We start from the raw sequence: 22,842 nt of genomic DNA, 5'->3' as shown, positions 1-22,842 counted from the left end.
TAATTCCACCCCCCCACCCTGGCCCCGAGCGCCCCCCATCACACCCTCCCCCCCGCATACTCAGGCACACACACACACTTCTTGAAGAAACTTAAGCTAGGATGCCAGGTAGGGTGCTTGGGAGATTTTGGCAAGGTGCCTGGAAGGGGATGTGTGCCCATTTTTCCTTGAAGGGTTTTCTTGTTTGAAAGGCCATTTGGAGCGCTTCAGACGGGCTTGCCGAGTGAAAGGAAGAGGAGGAGGAGAGGGGGAACACAGAGATTGGAAAAAAAAAAAAAAAAGTAGAAGACGAACAAAATCTAGCTATTGGGTTTCCCAGCCTCACGCTTCGCTTTCCCCTCCTCACCACTCGGGCAGTGCAGAACTGAGGTGAACCTTTCCCCCCATCCAATTAGGGGTGTCTCTAACCCGACCTCAGCTCTGAGTGCAGTTTGGGGCAGTGGATCCCCGCTGACCCCGGGGGGAGCAGGGGCACACACTCCCCCACACACCTGCAAAGGATCCCTCTGCGCCCCCTTGCTTTCAACACCCGGTGCCTTTGGCAGGTTGAAAAGGAGCCGTAGAGAAAAGCGGAGCCGCCCCCCAATTTGCGCCCCCGCTGTTGGTATTTGCTGAGCGCGGAGACCGTGCCCCACCACGGGCAAAGCCCCTCTCGGCCTCGAGCCTTTTCAGGGACGGAGGGACGAGGCGCCCCATCGGAGTTCGAGGAGACCCCACGACGGCCGGGGCAGGGGAGCAGGGAGGGGCCCGGGAACGGCTTCTCCCCGAAATGCGAGGTGCCTCGGTGCTCCCCGCGGAGGGGATCACGGCGAGCCCCTAAGTACGAGAAGATAAATGCTGGGTGAGGCGTCCAGACGGATATCCTCAAGCCTGTGTGTACCCCCCGCTCCCGTGGCTGCCGGGGGCTCTGCTCTCTCCCACCCCGCTGCCTGGTGCCCATTCGAGGCTGTCCTACACTGAGGGTCGGCCTCATTTACGGGGTCTGCAAAGGGCAGCGCCAGCAGCTGCCTGCATGCGGCAGGGGTATAGCCAGAAAGGTGCAAAGGCACACGCCACGGCTCCCCACGCAGCCACGCGTGGGCTCCCACACGGGGCTGCAGCGGGAGAGGAGGCGGCTCCTCTTGTCCTCTTGCAGGATTTCGGGGAGAGCTGTTTGATGCGTGTTTTTTCTTTCTTTCTTTTCTCGTGGAAAACGATTAATTTGAAACAAATTAAGCTCGCCAGACTCTTGTTTGCCAAACAGGCTGTTGGCAATGTGCAAACAGGCTTTCACCCCGGCGCCGTGCCCCAGCTCCGCTCCCTGCTGCCCTGCTCCAGCCTTGGCCGCACACCCTCCTCCGAGTCCTGCCCCTGCCCCGCCGCGCCACCCCCCATCCCTACAATACCGCTTGATTACTATCTCCCCGTTGCCCTTAATGCACGATCCGGGTTTCTCTTCAGCCTCGAAATAAGAAGTGACACATGCACCACTAAACCAACGTGTGGGGAAAGCCCGCGGTTGAGAGGGGCTATTGACGGGAGCTCTGCAAAGAGACAAAGCTGGGGGCTAGTGGAATCAGATGCAGCCCTTAATTAACACCATCTTAAATAGTCCAACAGGCACTGAAGACAAAGTTGAAGAAAGACTTTAAGGCTGAGTGCCCCTCGACAAGTTCTTTTTTTTCCTCGTGTCATTCAATATTTAATGCACTGTGCTTGTAATGCTACTACTGGTGCTCCTTTCTCAGCAAGTACATTATTTTTTCACGGTGCCCATGGCCAGGGAAAACCCTTTAGGCAAAGAAAATCAAAATGTTTGTTGTTTTGGATGACTTATAACTCTTGTTTAACACAAGCACTTTCAAGAAAGTATAACAGGCGCAGCCTCTAAAGCAAACAACGAAATCCTTGTGACAGAGTCGGACACAAAAAGCACATTGTGTTATGGACTATCCCTTTTCTCTCCTGCTAGATGGGTGCCTGTCTGTGGCTGAACACCACGATGCCATTTTACTTTTGAACTATTGTTTTTGAGTTATGCCATGTGGTCAAAAGGAGAAGAAGGGAGGTTGTTTCCAAGCTCATAAGACAAACGAGTTGCCTTTCATTGAACTACCCCAGAGCTCCTTTAAAACGCGGTTTAAATGTCACCTCCATGTTTTTAATGGACACAGGGCTTCAGGGGCGACCCTTCAAAGCGCCTTCGTAATAAACGACCCTTATTAAATATGTCTCTGCCTGGGAAAATCACTTGGCAGAGGAGAAAAAAGGGGGAGCGGGGGTGGGGGAAGGGGAGACACGGTGCTGCCGGAGGAGATCCGCCGCCCCCCTACTCCCGCCGGGGCCGGGACGGAGCGGAGGACAGTCCCGCTCCGGGTGCCTGCCGCCGGGCGGGGCGGGCCGGGGGGGCAGGGGGCTGGGGCTGGGGGGTGTTGCTACACGGATACACTCGTCTCCCTCCCTCGTCCCAAACCCCCTTCTCTCCCTCCGCCCCCCTTCACCCCCCAAAATAGGAGGCTGAGTGAAAGGTTGGGGTGTTTTCCTCCTGACTTCTTTTTGTCCTTAGAAGAGCGGCGTCTGCGAGTCTGAGCTGCGAAGTTACTGATTTGCAGGCTGCATGTTAAGGCAGCCCATGTAAGTAATTTCTGCGGGCATCCCGGCAAAGGAGAACAAATCGTTGACAAAGGCGAGCCCTTTCAATTCAGCAGCGTCGTTAGGGAAACCAAAAAGTATTCTTCCTATAATAAGTTCCACTTCAAAGGATTTCTCATTCAACGGTGACTGCTTCGCACTTTTATTAAGTCCGGGCTTTTTCACTTGGCGGAATCATCTGTTTGGTTATTTTTCATCGTGTTTATTTTTCACCATTCACACAGTACTTGTATTAAATAAACAAAGAACAATCGCTCTGCAAATAAAAGTGCTTAGGTGGGAAAGAAAAAAAAAAAGAGGGAAGCAGGAGAGGAGAAGAGCTGGAGATGGAGCTTCTTCCTCACTTATTTGTTTATCTGCTGAAGTTGAGGGGGTGTCCTAAAAAAAAGGGGAGGGGAAGGGTGGTTGGGAGAGAGGCCAAAAAATATGAGACGTTCTGATGAAGTGAAAATTGACTGCTCTAACACGGCATGAAACTAAAGGTCAATGCAACTGTATCTTAATAGAGTGTCTCGAATCGAGGTGGACTATTTTAAATGCAGCTTGCTTTTGCTGCTCTCATTGCCATAGCAATCCTAACGCTCCATGTTGATGTACCATAAAAGCAGTAGTTTGAATTTCAAAGAACCTGCCTTTGAACTTCTCCCTGCCTGATTAGGCACTTGCGTGGTGTGTGTGTGAATGCGGGAGCGTGGTTGTATGTGCTGGCGGTACGCGGGATGCGGGGGGGGGAGCGGTGGCAGCGCCCCGCCGGCGTTTGGGTGTCCGAGGCAGGGGGGAGAGAGTGTGTGCGTGTGTGAGTGTGAGTGTGTGTCCCAGCACACGCCCTGATCCATCCTGGTCCGCTCTACCTGGAAATATTTTTCCGGGGTGGCAGCGGGGGAAGGGGCGGGGGGGAGGGGGGGAGTGTGTGACAGTCCATCCTTCCCAGCACTTCACAAACTCCCTGGCCACATCTCTAGAAGCACGCGGAGAAAAACCCTGAAAATCCTTGGTTCTCTCCAGCACCCATCCTTTGAAAAACAAAGCATCAGCCTGTCCCGGCTGCCCCACATCCCACACCTGGCCATGGTGGGTGCTTTGCGGGGCGCAGCCCCGAGATTCTCCGCCGAGGACTCCCACCCTTATCCATATCCACAGCCCCCCTCCCCGCAATGCCATTTCCCACACTCCCGAAATTTCTTAGTCCCTTCAAACTTCGCCACCGCCGCTCTCGCCTTTAAAGGGCCGAGCGCCAGCAATAGTGTGTGGCGAGATGTCTCCCAGCCGCGACTACAAAGGTAGATGATTTAAACAGTGTTTGCTAGGACCACGTTTCGCCTAGGAAAAGATGAAGTCTTTGATGATGGCCAACTCGGTGTCAATAAGTGGCTTTCTTTGAGCCATATTCAGATGGGAACGTCTTGCTTGCCAATTGCCATAGAAATCCTAACACACCATGAAGATTGTCCAAGCGCCAAGCCTTCCGTTCTGGGCTAAATTACTTTGAAGTGGGGCAGGACGTGCACTGGTCAATGTTAACTCTATAGGGCGGGGAGGGAACACTAGGAGAGGGAGGTTGGAGGGGGGGAAGCAGAAAATAAGAAGGGGAAACTTGTTTTAGACACTCTATACAAGGTTCTGCTCATTGTCAGATATCTTTTATCTTTTATATTTCCCATGAATGATTCATGTCTCGGTGGCTTTGTGTCGCCCTCCTTTTCACAAGAAACTTCATTAGGGAGCTATAAGTTTTCCCATTGATTGGAGCCCTCATTTATGAGTGTTTTTCTGCTTCGTATGTTGGTTATTGTCATTCTGCTTGAAACAACTCTTTGCAACCTGTTTCACCTTTACCACATTTAACAAAACTGACTTAAAAAACACTCTAACCTTTTGGTGAAACTGTTCTTGACATTTTGACCAGTCATTTTCGAGCACTGGTAAATTACAGGGCGGGGGGGGGGCCGCAATCATTCCGGGCTAGTTTTATTTTATTTATTTTATTCAAAAACAAAATTAAAAGGGGAAATGATACTGGAATATGCTGACACACAATTCCGTCCGGATTTTTTTCACGGGTTTTACTCAGTTTTTCTCTCTCAAAACGAGAAATGTGTCCTTACTCAGCTCCTGAAAACTTCGGGGTTTTTCTTCTCCTTCATTCCAATGATCTCCTGGCATTGTTTCTTGTCTGACCTCACTCTGTGTTTCAGAATCATCATCTGGCATACGGTTTCGCTTCTATGGCTACTACCGAAGAGTAGTGCTATTTAACTCATGAGTATCCTCAAGAGAATACTGCCAGGAAGATCTCTTCCTTCCACCCAACCACCCACTCCACCCCCCAACAGGAATAAACATTTTAATTGATTTGATTTGATACTCTGATTAGCTGTCCTTGAGAGAGATGAAGAATGCCGTGTGTATAAATGTGTGACCTGTGCCTGTCTTCTGTCTCTGTCTGTCCCTCCCTCTCTTCCCCCTGCACACGGGATGCCAGCAGCAGAGCACCCAGCTGCTCCATCATGACCAGGCACCCCCCAACCCTCTGCCCGCCCCCGGCCCTTAGCTCGGCTCATGGGCAAACACCCCCAGGAGCAAAGCCTGCAGCCTCGGGGGAGGCAGGGGTGGCTCGGCCCAGAGCATTCCTCCTCTGCCCGGCTGCAAAAACAAACGTCAATCCGAAGGAGAACCCTATTTACTCACACTTTTCGCTGGGGAAAGCCGGAGTGTCTCAGCCACCCCCAAATCCTCACGGTGCTGCTTCTGTCGAGTGCGAGGCTACGGATGTATCTGAACCTACCTACTGACCCTCGTGGGGAAAAGGGGATGTTTTGGTCTGTCTCTGCCCCTCGTCTGTTAGTAAGGCACATGCAATACATAGGAATAATATTTTTATTCATTTGCATGATAACTTTTTTTTGTTTAGTTGGTTTGGGTTTGGGTTTTGTTGTTTTTTTCTTTTTTCTTTTTCTTTTTTTTTTCTTTTTATGGGGTTTACAGAGATGAAAAGTTTTAAATTAGCTTTTTTTTTTTTTTTATTTAGGAGGTATCATGTGTCATAAAACTGTTGGGCAAGTGTGTGACCCTAGGTGTAGCAAATACATAAAAATAGTGATATATCCCCCCGAGCCATAGTTTATAAACCCTGCCATGTCATAATGTATAGTGCAATCTGTTGTTGAAAAAATGCATAAATTAAAAAGTTCATTATAAATCAGCACCAATATATCTCTAATAAGATTACATTACATAAATTATTCTTTAAAAAGTCCATACCTTATTTTATTAATTTCTATTTAATCAAATGGGCTTTGAAAAACGAATAAAAAGCAAATTGGATGAACTTTAAAAAATTATTTTCTATTCAAGTTTTCTGTTTGTTTTTAAAGTAATGCCTGCTTCTTTATATCCAACACAACAATATGAAGACAACGTTTAAAGGCTTCCAGAGTGACAGCACCATGCACTGTACTAATAATATAATATCTCTATGAACTATACATATATATATATTATCAGCACCAACACACCGCACGGAGGACATGCAGGAAGAGTCTGTTTCACATTACATCGTTCATTCAAGTAAGCTGAAAAATATAATGATTTTTTTTTGTACAAACCACATCATCATAAACAACAATCTATCACCAAAATTAATAAGAGAATTCTTTGGTGTGCTCTGTACTGTTCCAGGGGAGTAAAAAAAAAAAAAGAAAAAGAAAAAGAAAAAAAAAGGGTGATGTCAGAAAATAAATTAATTCGACTGTACAAAATAATCGCGTTCACATACACGTTATTAACAATGACAAGACGACATCCACCATTCACGGCACACAAAACACATTTCCACAAGCCCTGGGGGAGGGGAGGGAGGCTGCTTCTTCTCTCAGGGTCTCTGAGGAGGAATTAGTGCTCTTTACTTCATTTGCGCCCCGCTCCTGGCGGACGGGCGCCAGGCCGGGGTGTCCCCCGTGCCCCACAGCCCCTCGGCTGCAGGGCTGGGCTGCTGGGGGGTTTGGGGAGGTTGGCACCCCGATCCCAGCCTGCGACCCCACCCCTCGCTTCCTTCCCAGCAGCTCCGGTCCCCAGCTCCCAGGTGACTCTGCCGGGCAACTTCAGGGGGATGGTGAAAAGCACGCAGGCATCAGCTCGGTTGGAGAGATGAAATAATATATATAAAAATAATAAGAAGAAGATAATCCCTCTATCCCTACCCCCTACTCCGGGACTCGTCATGTCCAGGGGGCCGCTTCCCCTCCCAGCCCCCGAAGGGGCTGGAGGGAGCATGAGGCAAAGTCTTCCTCTGCTAGACGAACTTTAAAAAAAATAATAATAATCAGAGTAATAACACCAACCCCAAGGAAAGCAAAATTCGCTGTCAGTTTTCGTGCGGGTTTTTTAGGAAAAAAAATCAAAAATGTATCACAGTATCACAGTTCTCAAATAGCAGCTTGTTTCTTTTATTTTCTGGCTGCGTTTTAGAAGCCATACATGTACAAACCGTGGAGGAGTGAAAAAGGAGTCCTGCATCTTTTGTCTTTCCTTTCATAAATGATTTGCGCAATGTTACAGCTAAAGGTGAAAGAAAAGCCGGAGAGAAAATGTCGGGTGCAGGTGGGTCTCCCCGACTCAGGAGAAAAAACATTCAATTACAGAGGAGCTGAACTGCAAGAGGGGTGGGGAAATGCATTTATTTAATTTTATTTTAAGGAATGTGTAACCTGTCCTTGACTGGTTGGAACTTCAGCAGGTGCTGCTGCTGACCTGGGGCTTTACCCAGGCAACAGAGGAGGTGCTGGGGTGGCAGCTAAGGTATGTAAGAGCTGCTGCAGAAGGCGGCTGGGCTCTGCCTGCTCGCAGCCTTCGCCAGCTAACTCTTGCTAAGAGCAATGGGAATGGGCAGACTGGGAGACGAACATCTCCTTTGGCACCGTCCCCCTGCAAAATTGTGGGGCTCGGGTGGCTGGGACAGCCCAGCCGGGCGTTATCAATGCTTTATCTTACCAAAAAACCAAAAAAAACCAAAAAAAAACCCAAAAAAAAAAAAAGAGAAAAAAGGTCCGAGTCTCTTTAATTAAATTAGTTACCGTACAAACACCATAGGGTTTCGTACATGGAATAAATAGCGCAAGTCAAACCTGATGGCACTTCCACGGCAGCCCCCCGTGCCAGGTGGCTGCCGCTGCAGCCCGGGCCAGTGCAGTGGGGCCGGGGCCACCAGCAGCTTGGCACGGCTCGGCACGGCCCTAGGGAGCAGTTCTGCCTCCCGAGGTCCTGTGGGGCTCGTCCTCCTCGGATGCCGGAGAGGCGTCGCGGCTGGAGGGGGTGCGGGGCCGGCGGGGAGCCCCCCCGGCCTGGCAGACGTACCACTCGCTGAGGTTGGTGACCGGCGGGGAGATGGCGGCGGCGCGGCCGCGGGGCGGCTCGGCGGCCGGGTCGGCCTCGGGGGGCAGCGGGCCGTCGGGGGGCCCCGCCGCCGCGTAGCCCTGTGAGCCCGGCGGCGGGGAGGGCGGCGGGGACTTGCAGTGGATCTTCATGTGCTTCCGCAGGGAGCTGGGGTGAGTGTAGGACTTGTCGCAGCCGCGGATCTTGCAGTAGTAGGGCTTGTCCGAGGTGTGGACGTGGGAATGCTTCTTGCGGTCGCTGCTGTTGGCGAACTTCCTCTCGCAGCCGTCGAACTCGCACTTGAAGGGCTTCTCCCCTGCCGGGACACAGCAACGACACCGTTACCGGCGGGAGGGGGCTCGGCCCTGCCCGCAGCCTGCCCGCCGCACCGCAGCCCTCCGCAGCGCTGCCTCCGGGGCCGAGCGGCAAGGGTAAAGCTTCCCCTTCCCTCCTTTTCCTCCCCTTTCCCTTTTTCCACCCTCGTTCACGACAGTCGTGACGCGCCCGAGGTTTCCGACTTTTTCCCGGTGTTTTACTGCCTGTCACGCGTCGCTGGCAGCCCTCAGGCCCGCAGTCCCGGGCTGGCGGCGGCAGGGCCCCCCCGGCCTTGTTTGCCCTCTGCGGCGCTCCCCTCGCACACGAGAAACCTTCATTACCGCTCTAATGACCGAGCCCAAACAAAACCTCTCAAAGCCTTTGCCTGCGAGGGCTGGCGTTTGCCGGCAGCCTGGCTCGCCTGGCACATCTCCTGCGTAATCCTTTCCCAATGGGCACTGCGCTGGGGGAATAATTAGTTTGGGGGAAATAAAAGTAACACCTGTTTAAGCATCCCGATACAAAGAGGGAGCACCCCGCAGCCCGGACTGGGAACCTGCAAGCTGGGGGGACCGACTCGGACACCGGAGATGAGGGCAGCAGACTGCTGTTAGCGTAGCTGGTTACCCTGGGCAAGTTTGGGTCTAAATAGGTCCGGATGATCTACTTTAAGAGTTTTACACATTGCTTAACAGTTAAAGGGGTGTGAAAATCAGCCCGGGGCGGTTTGCCTGGCGTACCTTTCACACACACCTTCACCTCCTGTAGTATACTTTGGAATACATATGTTCTGGTACATGCAGCCGTGTCCCGGACCGACCCTTCCCCAGAGTTCCGAATAGGGCTCGGTAAATGCCCATTGCTGAGAGACCAGAGGGAAAAGAAAAAAGTGCCACATCCCTGCACTGAAGCTTCTTACAGCAAGTTTTTCTTCCCCTACCGCGCTGCACGTGAGTCCAGCACAGATGGACCTGCACTGATGATCTTCGTCATGACTATTGCGACTCTTCAGTCGTTTCAGGCATGCCTGATGCGTATTTTCCGATGTTTTGCTCTGAGGGCTCAGAAATAACCCAGCAGCTCTCTCGGTGGGCATTTTCTTCTTATCACCAAGCGATTTTTACTGCTCCTCCCGTTTCTAAGATAGTATCCCGTTTATTTTTTATGAAAATAACAATGGAAATAAGAAAACTATTTTTATTTTTAGAAGCAATTTCTTGGCTGTTACTATAGAAACATACACCTCCACAGCCTATTTATGCATCAATTTGTTCAATTAAAATCGGCTCACCTACCACCGAAGTGGTAGCACTAGAAAGTGCAAGTTTATCTTTAAAAAAAAAAGAAAAAAGAAAAAAAAAGGTGGGGAGAAGAAAATGTAAAATCAAAATTGTGCTTCATGGATTTTAAGTGCATGCAAACCTCTGCACGCCCCCAAGACAAGTTTCCGGTCACTTCGTTTGTTCATTAATTACTATTATTTTTTTCTGGAAAAAACAAAGTGACTCTACCGGAGGATTTGGGCAGTTTCTATCTGTGTTACCCCAAGGATGAAGGCTAACACAATCTGCTGCTGGCCGTGGCCCGCAGAGCCCGAAGCGCAGCCCCCTGAGAAATGCTCCAACCACTTGGACCATACCGCGTCCACTCTGTCAGGGTTTTAGGGAAGTGTCTTTCCACTTGGGCTCATGCGTGGGCACCCTCGCCAGACTCCAGATCGCGTCGATCACATTCCCCATAAATCCAGGAGTGCGGAAGGTCCCGGTGTGTCCCCGATACGCTGACGAGGGCGTCACGTCAGAGTTTAACCATTTGTAGGTGGCTTCAACCCACGGAAGGGGGCGAGATGCCGGGTGCTGTCCCCTAACTCCTCCTGGCAGTACCACTGCCAGCGGCGGGGAGGGGCACAGATGGGGCTTGGGGTCACTTTTTTTGGAGGGTCTGGCAATCTTTGGAAGGAAGCCTGACCGTACGGAGCATCGTCTTTGGCGAGGGGACAACATAAATGCAGGAGGGACGGGGTCCCCATTCCCGTTCGAATGCTCCGGGTATGGAAACAGTGATTTGTCCTCAAAATGGAGCAGTAGCTGCAGAGCACGGTATGCAGCCCCCAGGGTGATGCTTTTGAGGGAAAAAAAAAAAAAAAAGGAAAAAAAAACCCCAAAACTAACAAAAAATAAACCCCTCCAGACTTACTGACATACTCTTCCTGCAGGATTACCAGAAACATGCAAAATCGCCCAGTGATATAATTATGGTGATATTATTTCCCATCCCCCAGCCAAATGCCCGTAATAAACGAATAGTTTGTAAATCTCTCTTGCTCCCAGGCTGTACACGACTAAATTAAAGCTAAGGTGGCAAAATTACAGTAATTAATCTGATAGGAACGCACAGAAGGTTGGGGATCCCTTGTCCACTCCCGGGCGTGGGGGGAAATGCGGGGGGAAAGTCTCCTGTCCCCTTTGCCTTCCCACGGTCCGAGCTGTCATTCGAGGGGGACTATTGCCCCCCACTCTGAGCCCCGAGGGCTCTTTTGTTGCAACGACCCCTTCTGCACGGATCCAGCCTTTCCCAGTTGGTTCACATATGGACACCCTCCTGAGGACTACGAGGAGCCCCAAGCTGAAAACTTCTCCAAATTTTCTCTGCGAGAAGCCATGTCCCACTCATTGCCTCGGGGCAATGTTCGACATCGTCTTAGAGCTGCAAACTGTGCCTGATACATATTCGAGTTTTGGAAGGGGGGTCTTTTTCCTGCTGAATCTCTCTGCCTCTTCCCAAGCCTCCCCCGGACTCTTTCCCACCTCCCCCCCCGCCTGCCCATTGGAGCTGAGACGCGTAAGGAGTTGAGGAGCCCAGAAAAGTCCGCGGTGAAGTTTTGTTTTTCAAATCAAGGCAGGTGGAGAAGGCTACAGATGACAAAACCACGGGCCTCCAGCTAACTCATTCCGCGTTGTCATTAACACAACAACAACAACAAAAAGTGTCAGGCCTTACCCCCCCTCCTCGGAGAAATCTCTTTCCGCCTTCCCCCCCCCCCCATACGCGGCTCGGGGTGTAGAGTACTGGGCACCCTCAGGGCTCTCCTGCTACATATGGGCTCATGCCTGACATATTCTGGAGATAAAAATCTATAATCCTTTCAGCCATGGGCCATTTGGTTTTACATCGGAACAACACGTTGTACGGTCGCCGCTTTTCTCTTCCCGAGCAGCACACAATAAATCAAGAAAGCAATTACGGCAACTCCACTTCCTTAAGTATCCTCCAAGGAATAATATTTGTCTGCCGCTATAAATTCCGGCTTCGTTCGTTTTCGGCAGAGTTTTACACCCAAATGGAAATACATATTTCAGGGGTGGCGAGGAATGAAGAGAAAGTGGGAGGGGGGGGGGGACCAAACCAAACAAAAAAATAAAAAAAAAACCAGAAATAAAGAAATAAAGAAAAAAAAAGAAAAAACGAGAAAGAGAAAATACTCAAGGGCTCAAACACCCCAAGCCCTTCCAGGGGCCCTGCCTGTCCCCCGGGGCATTGCCCGGGGGTGCCGCTACCGCCTCCCGTACCCCGCCGGGCAGTCTGGGCGACTTTGAAGTTTCCTTCTCAGATCCACAAAGGGAGGGAAGCGTCCTCCGGTGAGAGGTTTCCCGCGCCTCGCTCCCTGCTCCCCGGCTCCGCGAGTACTGCCGCAGTCGGGAGTAGCCCAGGCAGCACCAGCAGCCTCGGGACCGGCTTCAGTACGGTACCCCAGCGGCGCGGGCAGCGCCGGCAGTGCCCTCAGCATCCCCGGTAGTTCCGCAATATCGGTAGCCCAGGCGGGCTGGTACACCCGGCAGCATCGTTGGTCCCGGTAGTAGGGACAGTCTAGGAACGGGGGTAGCCCGAGGAGCGCTGGTCACAGGGCCAGCCCGGTAGTCCCGGCAGACCCGAGCACCGCCGCCACTGCCCGCAGCGCAGGGGAACTGCGCCCCCAAGAGCCCCCGTGCCCCATCTCCGTCGGGCCAAGCGTCACCCGCCCGGCTCCGTCCCCGCCGACAGAAGCGGCAGGAAAAGCAGAACCACCGTCCTTCGGCGTGGGGGGGGAAGTGGCAAAGCGCAGCGCTTCCCAGACGCGGGGTGAGCCCCTCAGGGTGCCCCGGACAAGGGCAGCGGGAGCAGGGACGGGCGGGCGCTCATCCTCTCCTCGCTCTTCCGCAGGCGCTGCTGCTCATCTTCCCCCGGCTCTGCGTTATTTATTAATAGGTGTATTTATCCGGTGGTGCCGGGGTGTGGGGAGGTGGGTGGCGGAGGGGGTGGGGGTGGGGACGGAGCTGCCCAAGGTGAAGGGGGGGTTGGAGGGGGGGGACGGGACACGTGTGTGCAGGGCAGAGGGGCCGGGTGCGTGTACGTAGCTGTGTGTGCGTGGCCCGTGTGCTGCCGAATTACTTATTCATGAAAAAGTCACATGTCCGGCCGTGCGTAGGAGAGGAGGAAAAGAGGAGGAAAGGGAAAAAAAAAAAAAAAAAAGGAAGGAAACCCTCTCGGGGGGAGAGGGGAGGGAAGAACAACCCACCTGTATGAGTCCGCTTGTGGATCTTTAGGTTTTCAGAGCGAGCGAAGACCTTCCCGCAGCCAGGGAAGGGGCAAGGGAAGGGTTTCTCTCCCGTGTGCACTCGAATGTGGTTGATGAGTTTGTATTTCGCTTTGAAGGGCTTGCCTTCGCGGGGACACTCCTCCCAGTAGCACACGTGGCTGCTCTGCTCGGGCCCACCGACGTGCTCCACGGTGACATGGCTTACCAGCTCCTGCATCGTGCTGAAAGTTTTGGAACAAGGCTTCCTACCGCCCGGTGGCGGCGGTGGAGGCGGAGGAGGCGGTTCCCGGTCGATCCACTTGCAGATCAGCTCTTGCTTGATGGGCTGTCGCATGTACCGCAGGAAGGCCCCGGCCGCCGCCGCCGCCGCGGCCCCGACGTGGGCATGATGGTGGTGGTGGTGATGGTGGTGATGATGGGGATGCGGGTGGTGCGGGTGTCCGTGGCCGGCTGTGGCCAGGTTGAGGTTGACGGAGCCGTAGCCTTGTAACGCCGAGGAGGAGGAGGCGGCGGCGGCCCCGTAGTGTGCCTCGGCGCGCCCGTAGAGCTCCCCGGCGGCGGCCGCCAGCCCCAGGCGCATCTGCCCGTTGAGCGGCGGGTGGCGGCCGGCGGGCGCGCCCTGCTCGCCGGGCGGCTGCGGCGGGAAGGCGGCGTGCGCCCCGTCGGCCGCGCCGTAGTTGCCGGCGGCCGAGATGAAGACGCCGTGCGGCGGCGGGTGCGGAAGGTGGGGGGAGCCGGCGGGAGGGTGCTGCTCGCCCAGCGCCCCGTGCACGGCGGCGGCGGCGGCGGGCAGCTCCCGCCGCAGGAGGAAGTCCCGGCCCGCCGCCCCCCACGACGGGTATCCCGGGAGGGCGGCGGCGGGCGGCGCGTAGGCAGCGGCGGTGGTGGCGGCGGTGGCGGCGGCGGCTGTGGCGGCGGCGGCGGCGGTGGTGGTGGCGGCGGGCGCGGCGAAGGCGGCGGCGGCGGCGGTGAGCGCCTCGGGCGTGAGCTTGAGGGCGGAGGGCTGCGCCATGTGCTCGGGTCCGAGCGGCGTGAGGGCGCCGCCGGGGTCGCCGCCCGAGTCCCCGGGGTGGAGGTGGGCCGCGTGGTGGGGGTGGACGTGGTGGTTCCCCAGCCCCGGGAAGCCTGTCATGTTCTGGTGAGGATGGGGCTGAGCCGCTGCCAAATCCGCTAATCTCAGTGTCGGGTTCCTCTTGCTCAAAGGGGGCTCCATAACGACACAGCCAAGCCCATCTACGCTCGCTGTTGTTATTTTTTTCCCTTTACCCGCCTTCAAAAACATGTATATATTAAGCGGCTCTTTAACTTCTTTTGTCTGCGCTCCGAGCCCCGCGCATCCCTGGCCCCGCTCTGCCCGCCCGCGATTGGCAGAGCCCTCACCACACTTCGGCGGCGCGCTGGGGAATACGGCTCGGACACCGCGCCGGAGGGATTGGACGGATGGCGATGATTGGCAGCGGCCGGGGCCGCGCGATTGGCTCCCTTTCAGGCCGCCGGCGCAGCAGGGATCCGCCCCCGCCGCCCCCCCGGGCCCCCCCGCGCCGCCCCCCGAAGTTGCACTTGCAAAACTTCGCGCGGGGCCCGACGGGGCGCACCCGGCGCCTCCCCCCGCCGCCCCCCGCCGGCGGCACCGGGCAGCACCAGGCGGCAGCTGCCTCTGCTCCCCAGGCACTGGACGGGGCTCCCTGCTCCGGTGCGCCGCCGTGTTTACGTTTGCTGGGCCGTGGGGTTTCTCTCCTCGCTTGGGAGCAGCCCACGCGCGGGGCTGCTGCCCAACTCTGCGCTCCGTTTCCTTTACCTTTTTGGTTTTTTTGGAGGGCCACGTTCATTCATGGATGAGGAGGGAAAGCACGCCCTCCTGCAACAATGTACGCAACCCCACACCCACGCGAGGCCGAGGCTGTGTGTACTCATGCCCAAGGCAACACTAGGGGAAGGCGGCCAAAGTTTTCCTAAAAAGAAGACGGCGGGGGTTGGGATTCCTCTCCTTTAGAAAATAAACGAGTAAGCGGGGAGGGGAGGAGGAGGGGGGAAAGTAGCACATGTTAGGGCGAAGTTTTGGGAGCCTGCGCTTGCTGCCGCTTTGGGACTTCCTCTCCCTTCAGCCTCTTCCTGGGGCATGCCATGGGGAGAGCCACCCCACTCCCCTCGGGGGTCCGCCAGCCGTACCCCAGGGAGCTGCCTCCTCCTCAGCCCTAAGTCAGCAACGGCGAAATAGAGACGAAACCGCTACAGTGATACCGGCCCCGAGCATAAACGCTTTAGGATGTCGGAACGGGAGGGAGGAGGGCGGTAGGCTGCGAAACGGAGGAGTCTCCGGCTGGTGGGTGTCATCCCTGAGCTGCTGCCCTAGAGGAAAAGGCAGGACAAGTGGGAGCTCTCCTAAAAGAGGGCAGAGGTAGGAGCCGGGCGGGGACAGCGATGGGACCGCCCCTGGGGTGCGGGGTGTGCTGGTCCTCGAAAGTGAAGCTCTTTGTGGAGCTCCGAAACTGGCCCTTCGGCACAAAGGATGCTGCCCTTCGAGGGGGATGACTAGGCAAGGCCGGGTTTTCCTTGCGAGCCAAAAGAGGGAAAGGAGTATTGTCGTGACTTTTCTGTGGCAGGAGAAGTAGCTTTTATTGATATGTCATCTGCTTTCTTTAGGCTGTTGGTCTCCCTGGGAATGTCTCCCGCGCTCCTGGAAAGCGCTGTCAGGCTGCGTGCCCTTCCCTGCCTTGTGGGGCAGCCAGGGACGCTTCTCCGCCTCTCCACGAGAGGAAACGGGGCGAGGGATGCCAGTGGACCCACACATACCTCCGGCTCTCCCCGGCCACTTAATCCCCTTGACGACACTACATCTATGTGTCTTGGCCGCTTCCCTGTGCCAAGCCACGTTCAAAGGAAGCCTCGTGCTGGTCCGGCATTTCCTGGACCAGGCTCCAGCCCCCCTTCCTCCGTCCCTCCCGCCGCTACTCACGCGGGGACAACTCGCAGGATTTGGCCCGCTGCTGCCAAAAGGGGGGTGAGAGGCTCCAGGGGGAGCTCAAGGGGGAGCGAGATCCACGGGTTCCCTCCCTTCTCGCTCCCCCGGAGACGAGCCAATGCTCCCGGCTCGCGCTGGCTGCGATGGGGGTTTCAGTGACGCTGCAAGGCAAGGAACGGGAATAAATGATCCCTGGGTTTTAAAAGCGGCTGCTCGATGGTTTTATTGCACAGTAAAAACTTTTCGCAAACTAGCCATACCCCTATACGGGCATTTAGATACGTATATTTTCTATACATCCATCCAAATAGTGTCCTCCCTCCTCCTCAAATTCTGGGCGCGTTGCTGGACAGAGGTCCAGAGATGGAATGGTTTGATGGGAGATGCTGCGGTGGTGAACAAGCATCACAGCTCCGCGGAACATTCTGCATGCCTCCTTGTCCCTCTCCTGTTGAACGCAGGTGATGTGTATCTGTCATCGATTTAATATGTCTTAATTCAAATACATCCCCTGATCAAATTCATTTTATGAGAGGCTATAAAACAATGGAAATATTTTATAGCTGGCTAATAGGCAGCTGACCTGTGACTATGGGGAGGGAGGGTTTGATGGAGACTCACGTGGAAATTCGCTTATTTTTAGGACTGGCTGCAAACGCCGGGAAGAGAAGGTAGTTGCCCAGGAAGGGTCAATTTTAGACCCTGCCAGCACCAAAAGAGCCATGAAGAATTTAAAGCCTATTAACTCACCTATACCAGCTCAGGCCCAGGCTGCTGCTGCCCTCTGGGGCTGCAGCAGAGGGAGGCGTGCTATGCTACCCCCACAGCCCCCCCAAAAGCCCGACAGCACCCGTCGGGGGTCGGAACGCGCCCCGTTCCCGCGGCGGAGCCGGCTGCAGAGCCCTCCCGCAGTGCTCCGCTCGCCAGCAAACCTGCCAAGGGACATCGGGGGAGGCTGCAGAGGCGGGGTGAAAGCCTGGAAGCCTTCAAATTTATTTCGTAAAGCTTCCTCTATAAACTGAGCTCCGGCTATCGGCTTTAGGAGGTGTTTGACTGTAAAACGCTGTGCTGTGAGCTGCATTATGTAAATGTATGCTAATGATCATGAACACCATTTACAAACAATCGTCTTTAATGCACGTCTTATTGATAGTTAGGGAGCGGGGAGCAATATTTTATAACGTGTAAAACATTCTTCTGGGGAGCAATTAGAAAGGGAGCAGGGTTGCCGCTTTCCTCAGCAAGACCTCCAAGTCTCCCCAAATATGCTAAAAAAGCCTACCCTCTTCCCGACCCGTCGCGGGTGGCTTTCTACGCTCGTGGGGCTCCTTTGCGGCACGGGAGAGCCTGTGGCTCAGTTCTCTCCTCGAGCATGGGGCCATCCGAGGTGGGTTCCGCCCGTAGCAGGAGGGAGAGCCCCGAGTCACAGCCTCGCGGGGACCCACAGGGGCAGGAAGCAACCACGGGACCTTCCTCACTGTCCCGTCGGGATGACAGCACGGAGGCGCCGGGACCCCGTGCGGGAGCGGGAGGCTGCCCAGGGGCACCAAAGGGAAAGAGAGTAGCGATACGGCACCCCTCCTTTCTGGAGGGGCTCAGCGGATGGGTGTTTTGTACCCTTAAAAATTAAATTTCTCCTGTGCCAAATGTCGCAGCTCTGTGCGTCCAAGTGGGAACCCGCGGGCTCACACAAGGATCCGACGTCGGGACTACGCGCTGTCGGGGCAGGGACCCACCACACCTTTGGGATAGAGATTTACGAGCATAAGTTTCGGAGCTGTTGTGTGCAGTGTGCGCCTCGCCAGGGAAAGAGGGGCCATCCCTTTTGGGGTTTGTTCAAATAGGGACAAAATAAGGAAAAAAAACCCATCTATCTATCTGTCAGTCTGTCTGTCTGTCTATCTATCTATCATCTATCTATCTATCTATCTATCTATCATCTATCTATCTACCTACCCATATATAGAAAGAGAGACAGAAAGAGATAAAGAGAGAGGCGGTCTCAGGAAACCCAGGCCAAATTTTGCTCTGCTCTCTCTCTCTCTTTCCCACTTCCCCTCTCTCTGAACGTCGCCGTTGGAAGAAGCTGTTGAGATAAATCAAATAGTGACACTTTGACGGCTTTACTTGTATAAGCAATATGGTTACCATATGGCATTGTTATTTATGAATGACAGCATAAATTGTATTACAAAGTCCATCGCGCTTTATTGGGACGCTTCTCCCCTGCCTCTAACGTTTATATGGGCATCTCCAGATGGAAAAAGGTGCATCTAATAAAAGCCGGCACTGCTGCAGCAGATCCCATTTTGGGCGCGTTGCGCCGGGTCTGTGCTGGCTGCAGAATGAGTGGCGCAGCGGGGCAGAGCGCGCAAAATACGCGGCGCTGCGAGTCCCTCAGCGGCAGCTGGGCAGGGCAGAGGCACCGGCTGCCGCTCGGCCGAGGTTCCCGTCCTGGAAAACAACGTTATCCTACTCCTTGTCCCCGCAGTCTCACGGCATTACCGACGAGAGAGAGGTTTTATACGTATATATAAGTGCCACTGAAGGAACAATAAATATTAATGGAACGAAATCGAGGTGCTCCTTCCTCCTGTACCTGCCCTGCCTAGCGGTTTTTTTTTTGTTTTTTTTTAAGAAGCATTTAAAAGTTACAATTTTGGCTGAGATTTTCATTATTTCCCCTTTTTCTTTTACATTGCTCTGCCGGTAGAGCCTGACAAAGAACTTTTGTCTCTAAGTGTGTGTTTTGCAGAGGGAGGCTACAGCACAACACATGTGGTCTTCATGGGTCATAGGTCGAACGGCCTAGAAGTGCCTCGGATCGGCACCATCAAAGGTAACCTGCAACTTAATATCCTGTTGATGAGCTTGTTGAATTTATGAGTGTCTGTGATACAGACAACGGTGCAAGTGATGCCGCTCAACCGGCCTCTTCTCCCCAGGCTACAGGCCGGCCACACTCCCCCTCCTTGCCCCGGACCTCGTCCCCTTACTCTCTGAAAAAGCTGAATTTTGGGGGAAATACATCCTCTTCCCCCTTTTCCACTCTCTCACACTCAAACACAGGCACACACCCGTCTCCGGTGTGTCCTTCTGCCTCTTTTTCCCGAAGAGGCCGTCGCCACCGCATCCTCCCATGGGCAAAGCCCCGGCCCCACCGCAGCCTGGGCCCCCACTGCGGCACCCACGGCTTCCAGGGAGGGGGGAATGGAAAAAGGGGGCGCGGAGCCTCCCCAGAGGGCGGTGACGCCTCTCGGGAAAAAGGGCTAGGAGGGGAAGACGGTACATACAGTCCAGGGGAAGCAAGAAATTGCGCTTCCCTCGTTCCGCCCCCCGCAACAGCTCCCTCCGCATCACCAGCCGGTAAAAACAAGAGCAGAACAATTTTATAGTGAATTTCGGAAAACTTACAAAGATGAGAAAGCTTTCTCTGGAAGGCTGACGTTTGCTTTGCAGGTCTGGCACCTCCAGAAACCTGTTGAAAAACTACTTTCAATAAACCAATTTAGCACCGACTTTGGGTGACCGCTTGCTTTCCTCCCTCTAAAGCTGCTGAGAGCCGCAGGCTGTGTTCGTGGCGGTGGCCCGAAGAGAGAGTGCGGGGCTGGCTGCCGGTGCCTCTGCCCCCCTCCCTCCTTCCCTTCCTCCCTCGCTCCTTTCCCTTGTTACCCTGTGACATGGGGGAAAAGGGTTTTGCGGTTCAGAGGCAAATAAAGCACTTCTTAGGAGGGACGGCGACGTGACTTTGAACTTGGATCAGCTCCTCTGTTTCCTGCAGAGAGAGTAGGGCTGGAGCCCTGAAAGAATAGCAGAGAGCGGCCAGCCTGCAGGGGCTCCGGCTGGAATTCACTGCATCCCCCCGAAAGAGCCCCGATGCCTGCACCGCTGAGCAGGGAGAGAGAGGGGCGAGGGGAGGGGAGGCAGGAAATGCAGAAAAAGAAGGTAAGGAAAAGAAAGAAAAGGAGAGAAAAAAACAAAGGAATAGAAAAAAAGGAATAACAGAGAAAGGAAAAGGAAGGAAGGAAGGAAGGAAGGAAGGAAGGAAGGAAGGAAGGAAGGAAGGAAGGAAGGAAGGAAGGAAGGAAGGAAGGAAGGAAGGAAGGAAGGAAGGAAGGAAGGAAGGAAGGAAGGAAGGAAGGATAAATGACAAGGGATAAAAGGAAGGAAGGAAGGGAAAAAAATAAAGGTGTAAAGAGAAAAAGTGAAAAAGGGAGAGAGGCAAAGAGGGTGAGAGAAGAAAGGAAAGGAGGAAAGGAGGGAAGGAGGAAAGAAGGACAGAGGGAAAGAAGGAAAGAAGGAAAAAAGAAAGAAAGAAAGAAAGAAAGAAAGAAAGAAAGAAAGACAGAAAGACAGAAAGAAAGAAAGAAAGAGAAGGAAAGAGAGAGAAAGAGAGAGAGAGAAAGAGAGAGAGAAAGAGAGAAAGAAAGAGAGAAAGAGAGAAAGAGAGAAAGAGAGAAAGAGAGAAAGAGAGAAAGAGAGAAAGAGAGAGAGAGAAAGTGAGAAAGAAAGAGAAATAGAGAAAGAGAGAGAGAAAGAAAGAAAGAGAGAGGGGGGGAAATCCAGAAGGTAGATATTTATATGAATATTCACCTTTGTTAGTATTTTTTTTTCCAAAACTGTTTTGAACCGCAATTTTTCTTGCACATATTTGTACTTTTTAAAAAAATTTGTTCTTTTTCTAATCTCAGATGTAACAACTTCTTTTAAATCGGGGGGGAGGGGGGGAGTGTACGCAAGCGTCTAGTTTTCTGTGTGATTTTTTTCACTAATCTGGAGTCAGACGATGCAGGAGACCAAGATTTACTCTTCAACTTGGGCTCTCGAAATCCCCAGCAACGGTGGAGGACTCTTCTCAGACCTCCGCCTCGGAATCCTTTCAGAGAAGGAAAATAGAATTTGTTCGCGGTCTGTTCCTGGGAGCCTGGGGGGTCAGGACAAGGACAGCATATGCTCCCAAGCTACAGCCTGGAAAGACAAGATCTGGGGAGCAGACACTCCTGCCTGCAAAGGCAGGACCGAGTGACAGCGAGCAAAGAGAAAGGGCTGTTGGCATCAGAGGTGCAGCTCTGCATTAATATTCGGTTTATCTCCTATTGCCCATTTCAGATTAGAAGGAATCCCACTTCTTCCCAATTTACATCCTCCCCTTTTTCAAAGACTAATGTCCGGTACTGGCACATTTCAAACACTTTCGGGCAGTCTTGGAAATATTTTAACCATTTAGTGACAGTGATGGGAAAGACCTTAGTTGGTGAGCGGTGTTACCTTTGCCTTCCTTCTTTCCTTCCTTCTGTCTGTCTATCATCTATCATCTATCTATCTATCTATCTATCTATCATCTACCTATCTATCAATCTATCATCTCTCCTTGTAAAATCGCTGCTTGGACTCTGTGGGTCCAGATTTGAGCCTGCCTGTGCCTGACGTGGGATTTAATGCCATGGGGAGTCACAGGAGGAATGTCGAAGTGAGAATTTCAAAAAGACTCCCCAAACCACATAAATCCCTACATTTTGGGTTGCTTCTCCGCCAAGCACAGAACTGATGGGTATCGAGACACGAGGTTTCGGGCAGAGTGGTTAAGACAGCTAATGTTACGCCGAGCTTTGATTTTTATAAAGCCTTATTTATTGGCGAGCTGCTGGCCCTGGGATGATAATTTTTCAGCCACTACAAAACAAACCGAATCAGGGGCCAGACGTGTATTTACTGGAGGGGGAGGGGAAGGGGACTTGTTTGCTCTGTGTGTGTGCGTGTGTGTGTGCCGGCTTTACGCTTTTTTATTCCTGCCATGTAAGAATCCGGTTTCCAAATAACAATGGCAGGGTGGGGTTTTGGGTAAGGATTTTTTTTCGGGTTTGTTTTTGTTTCTTTTTCAAGAGAGGGAAAAGACAAGGAAAACTCCTAAAGCATCTGCTCTTAGATACAAATTCACAACACATGCAGATCGCAGATCGACTTCCCTGCTCCCACATAAGTGGTTTCAAAGCCCAAACAGCCAGGGCGACCGTTCCCTCTTATATTTTAATTTTTATTTTATTTTATTTTTTTTTGTCCCAGCCACCGTCGCCCCGTCAACGTGACTTTTGTTTGATTCCCCCCTCGTTCCCTTTATCGATCATGAGCTTCATCTGCTTTAACCGAAATGAGGAAAGGGGCTGCAGGGGTTATATTTTAAGCCCCTCGCTTTGTTTGTTTGCCTCCCGAGGCAGGATCACATGCCAAAGCGTACATCGATATTTTCCGAGATCGGCGCGCCTCTCCCCGCGCCACCCCTTCCCCTCGCCGCAGGGGAGGCGGAGGGGGTGGGGTGGGGGTGACTCCCCAAAAAAATCAAGAAGCCCCCGGCAGTACGGGGCTGAAGGCGGCCACCGGCGCCGAGCGGGGCCGTGCGGTGCGGGGCCGTGCGGGGGCCGGGCGGCCGCGGGGCGATCGGCGGTGGCACGGCGGGGCGCGGGGCGGGCGGTGGGGCGGGCAGGGCTCGGGGCGGCCGCTCCGCCATTAGCCGGTGGCCGGGGACGCCCGGATGGACGGGGCGGCTCGGGCCAATGAGCGGGAGCCGGGAGAGCGGCCGGGCGGCGGGTGAAGGCGGCGTTGGGAGAGGAGCCGCCAGTGCGGGCGGGGAGAAGGAGAGAGGCCGGGGAGGGAGGGAAGAAAAAGAGGGGGAGGGGGGGGGAATAAAAAGCCGCCGCCTCAGCAGCGCCCACCGAAATAAACAGAAGAGCGAAAGGCAGCGAGGGCGCTGGCGGAACGGGGCTGCAACTCCGCCGCCCCGGCCGCGCCGCTCCGGCACTCCCGGCCCCTTCCCGCCCCTCGCCTCCCCTCCCCACCCCCACCGCCGCCCTTATTGTTTTTAATCCGCCTCCGGCACCCCCCTCCTCGCCCCCCTCCTCACGCCCCTCCGCCGCGGCGGGCGGGGGCGGCTCGGCGCGGGGCACCCCCCGGGTCCCTTCGCTCCGTGGGAACCCGCGGCTGCAAGTTTTTC

The 22,842-nt window shown here is 54.0% G+C and overlaps 1 protein-coding gene across 1 annotated transcript; it reads right to left on the bottom strand.

Annotated features, from left to right (window-relative positions):
* Window positions 1-7,636: 7,636 nt before the first annotated feature.
* ZIC5 (Zic family zinc finger 5) lies at window positions 7,637-22,359 on the bottom strand. Its single transcript, XM_085049499.1, has 4 exons — window positions 22,212-22,359; window positions 15,134-15,189; window positions 12,872-14,690; window positions 7,637-8,317 (listed from the first exon to the last, which is right to left on the bottom strand). The coding sequence occupies exons 1-4, from the start codon at window positions 22,357-22,359 to the stop codon at window positions 7,863-7,865; spliced, it is 2,478 nt and encodes an 825-aa protein (XP_084905625.1). The 3' UTR covers window positions 7,637-7,862.
* Between the last annotated feature and the right edge of the window lie 483 nt (window positions 22,360-22,842).

The sequence above is a fragment of the Lichenostomus cassidix genome, chromosome 1 (assembly GCF_008360975.1).
Source record: "Lichenostomus cassidix isolate B80296 chromosome 1, HeHo_3.0, whole genome shotgun sequence".
Taxonomy (NCBI): domain Eukaryota; kingdom Metazoa; phylum Chordata; class Aves; order Passeriformes; family Meliphagidae; genus Lichenostomus; species Lichenostomus cassidix.
Note: the sequence above shows the minus strand (reverse complement) of the source record. Positions and strands in the feature narration are given on the sequence as shown.

Coding starts and splice junctions, on each gene's coding strand:
- ZIC5 (XM_085049499.1), bottom strand. CDS start 22,359: ATGGCGGAGCGGCCGCCCCGAGCCCTGCCCGCCCCACCGCCCGCCCCG. Junction 14,691..15,133: donor AGCGTTTATGCTCGGGGCCG/GTATCACTGTAG, acceptor AAAACCAAAAAG/GTAAAGGAAACGGAGCGCAG. Junction 8,318..12,871: donor CCACAAGCGGACTCATACAG/GTGGGTTGTTCT, acceptor GTGTCCCGGCAG/GGGAGAAGCCCTTCAAGTGC.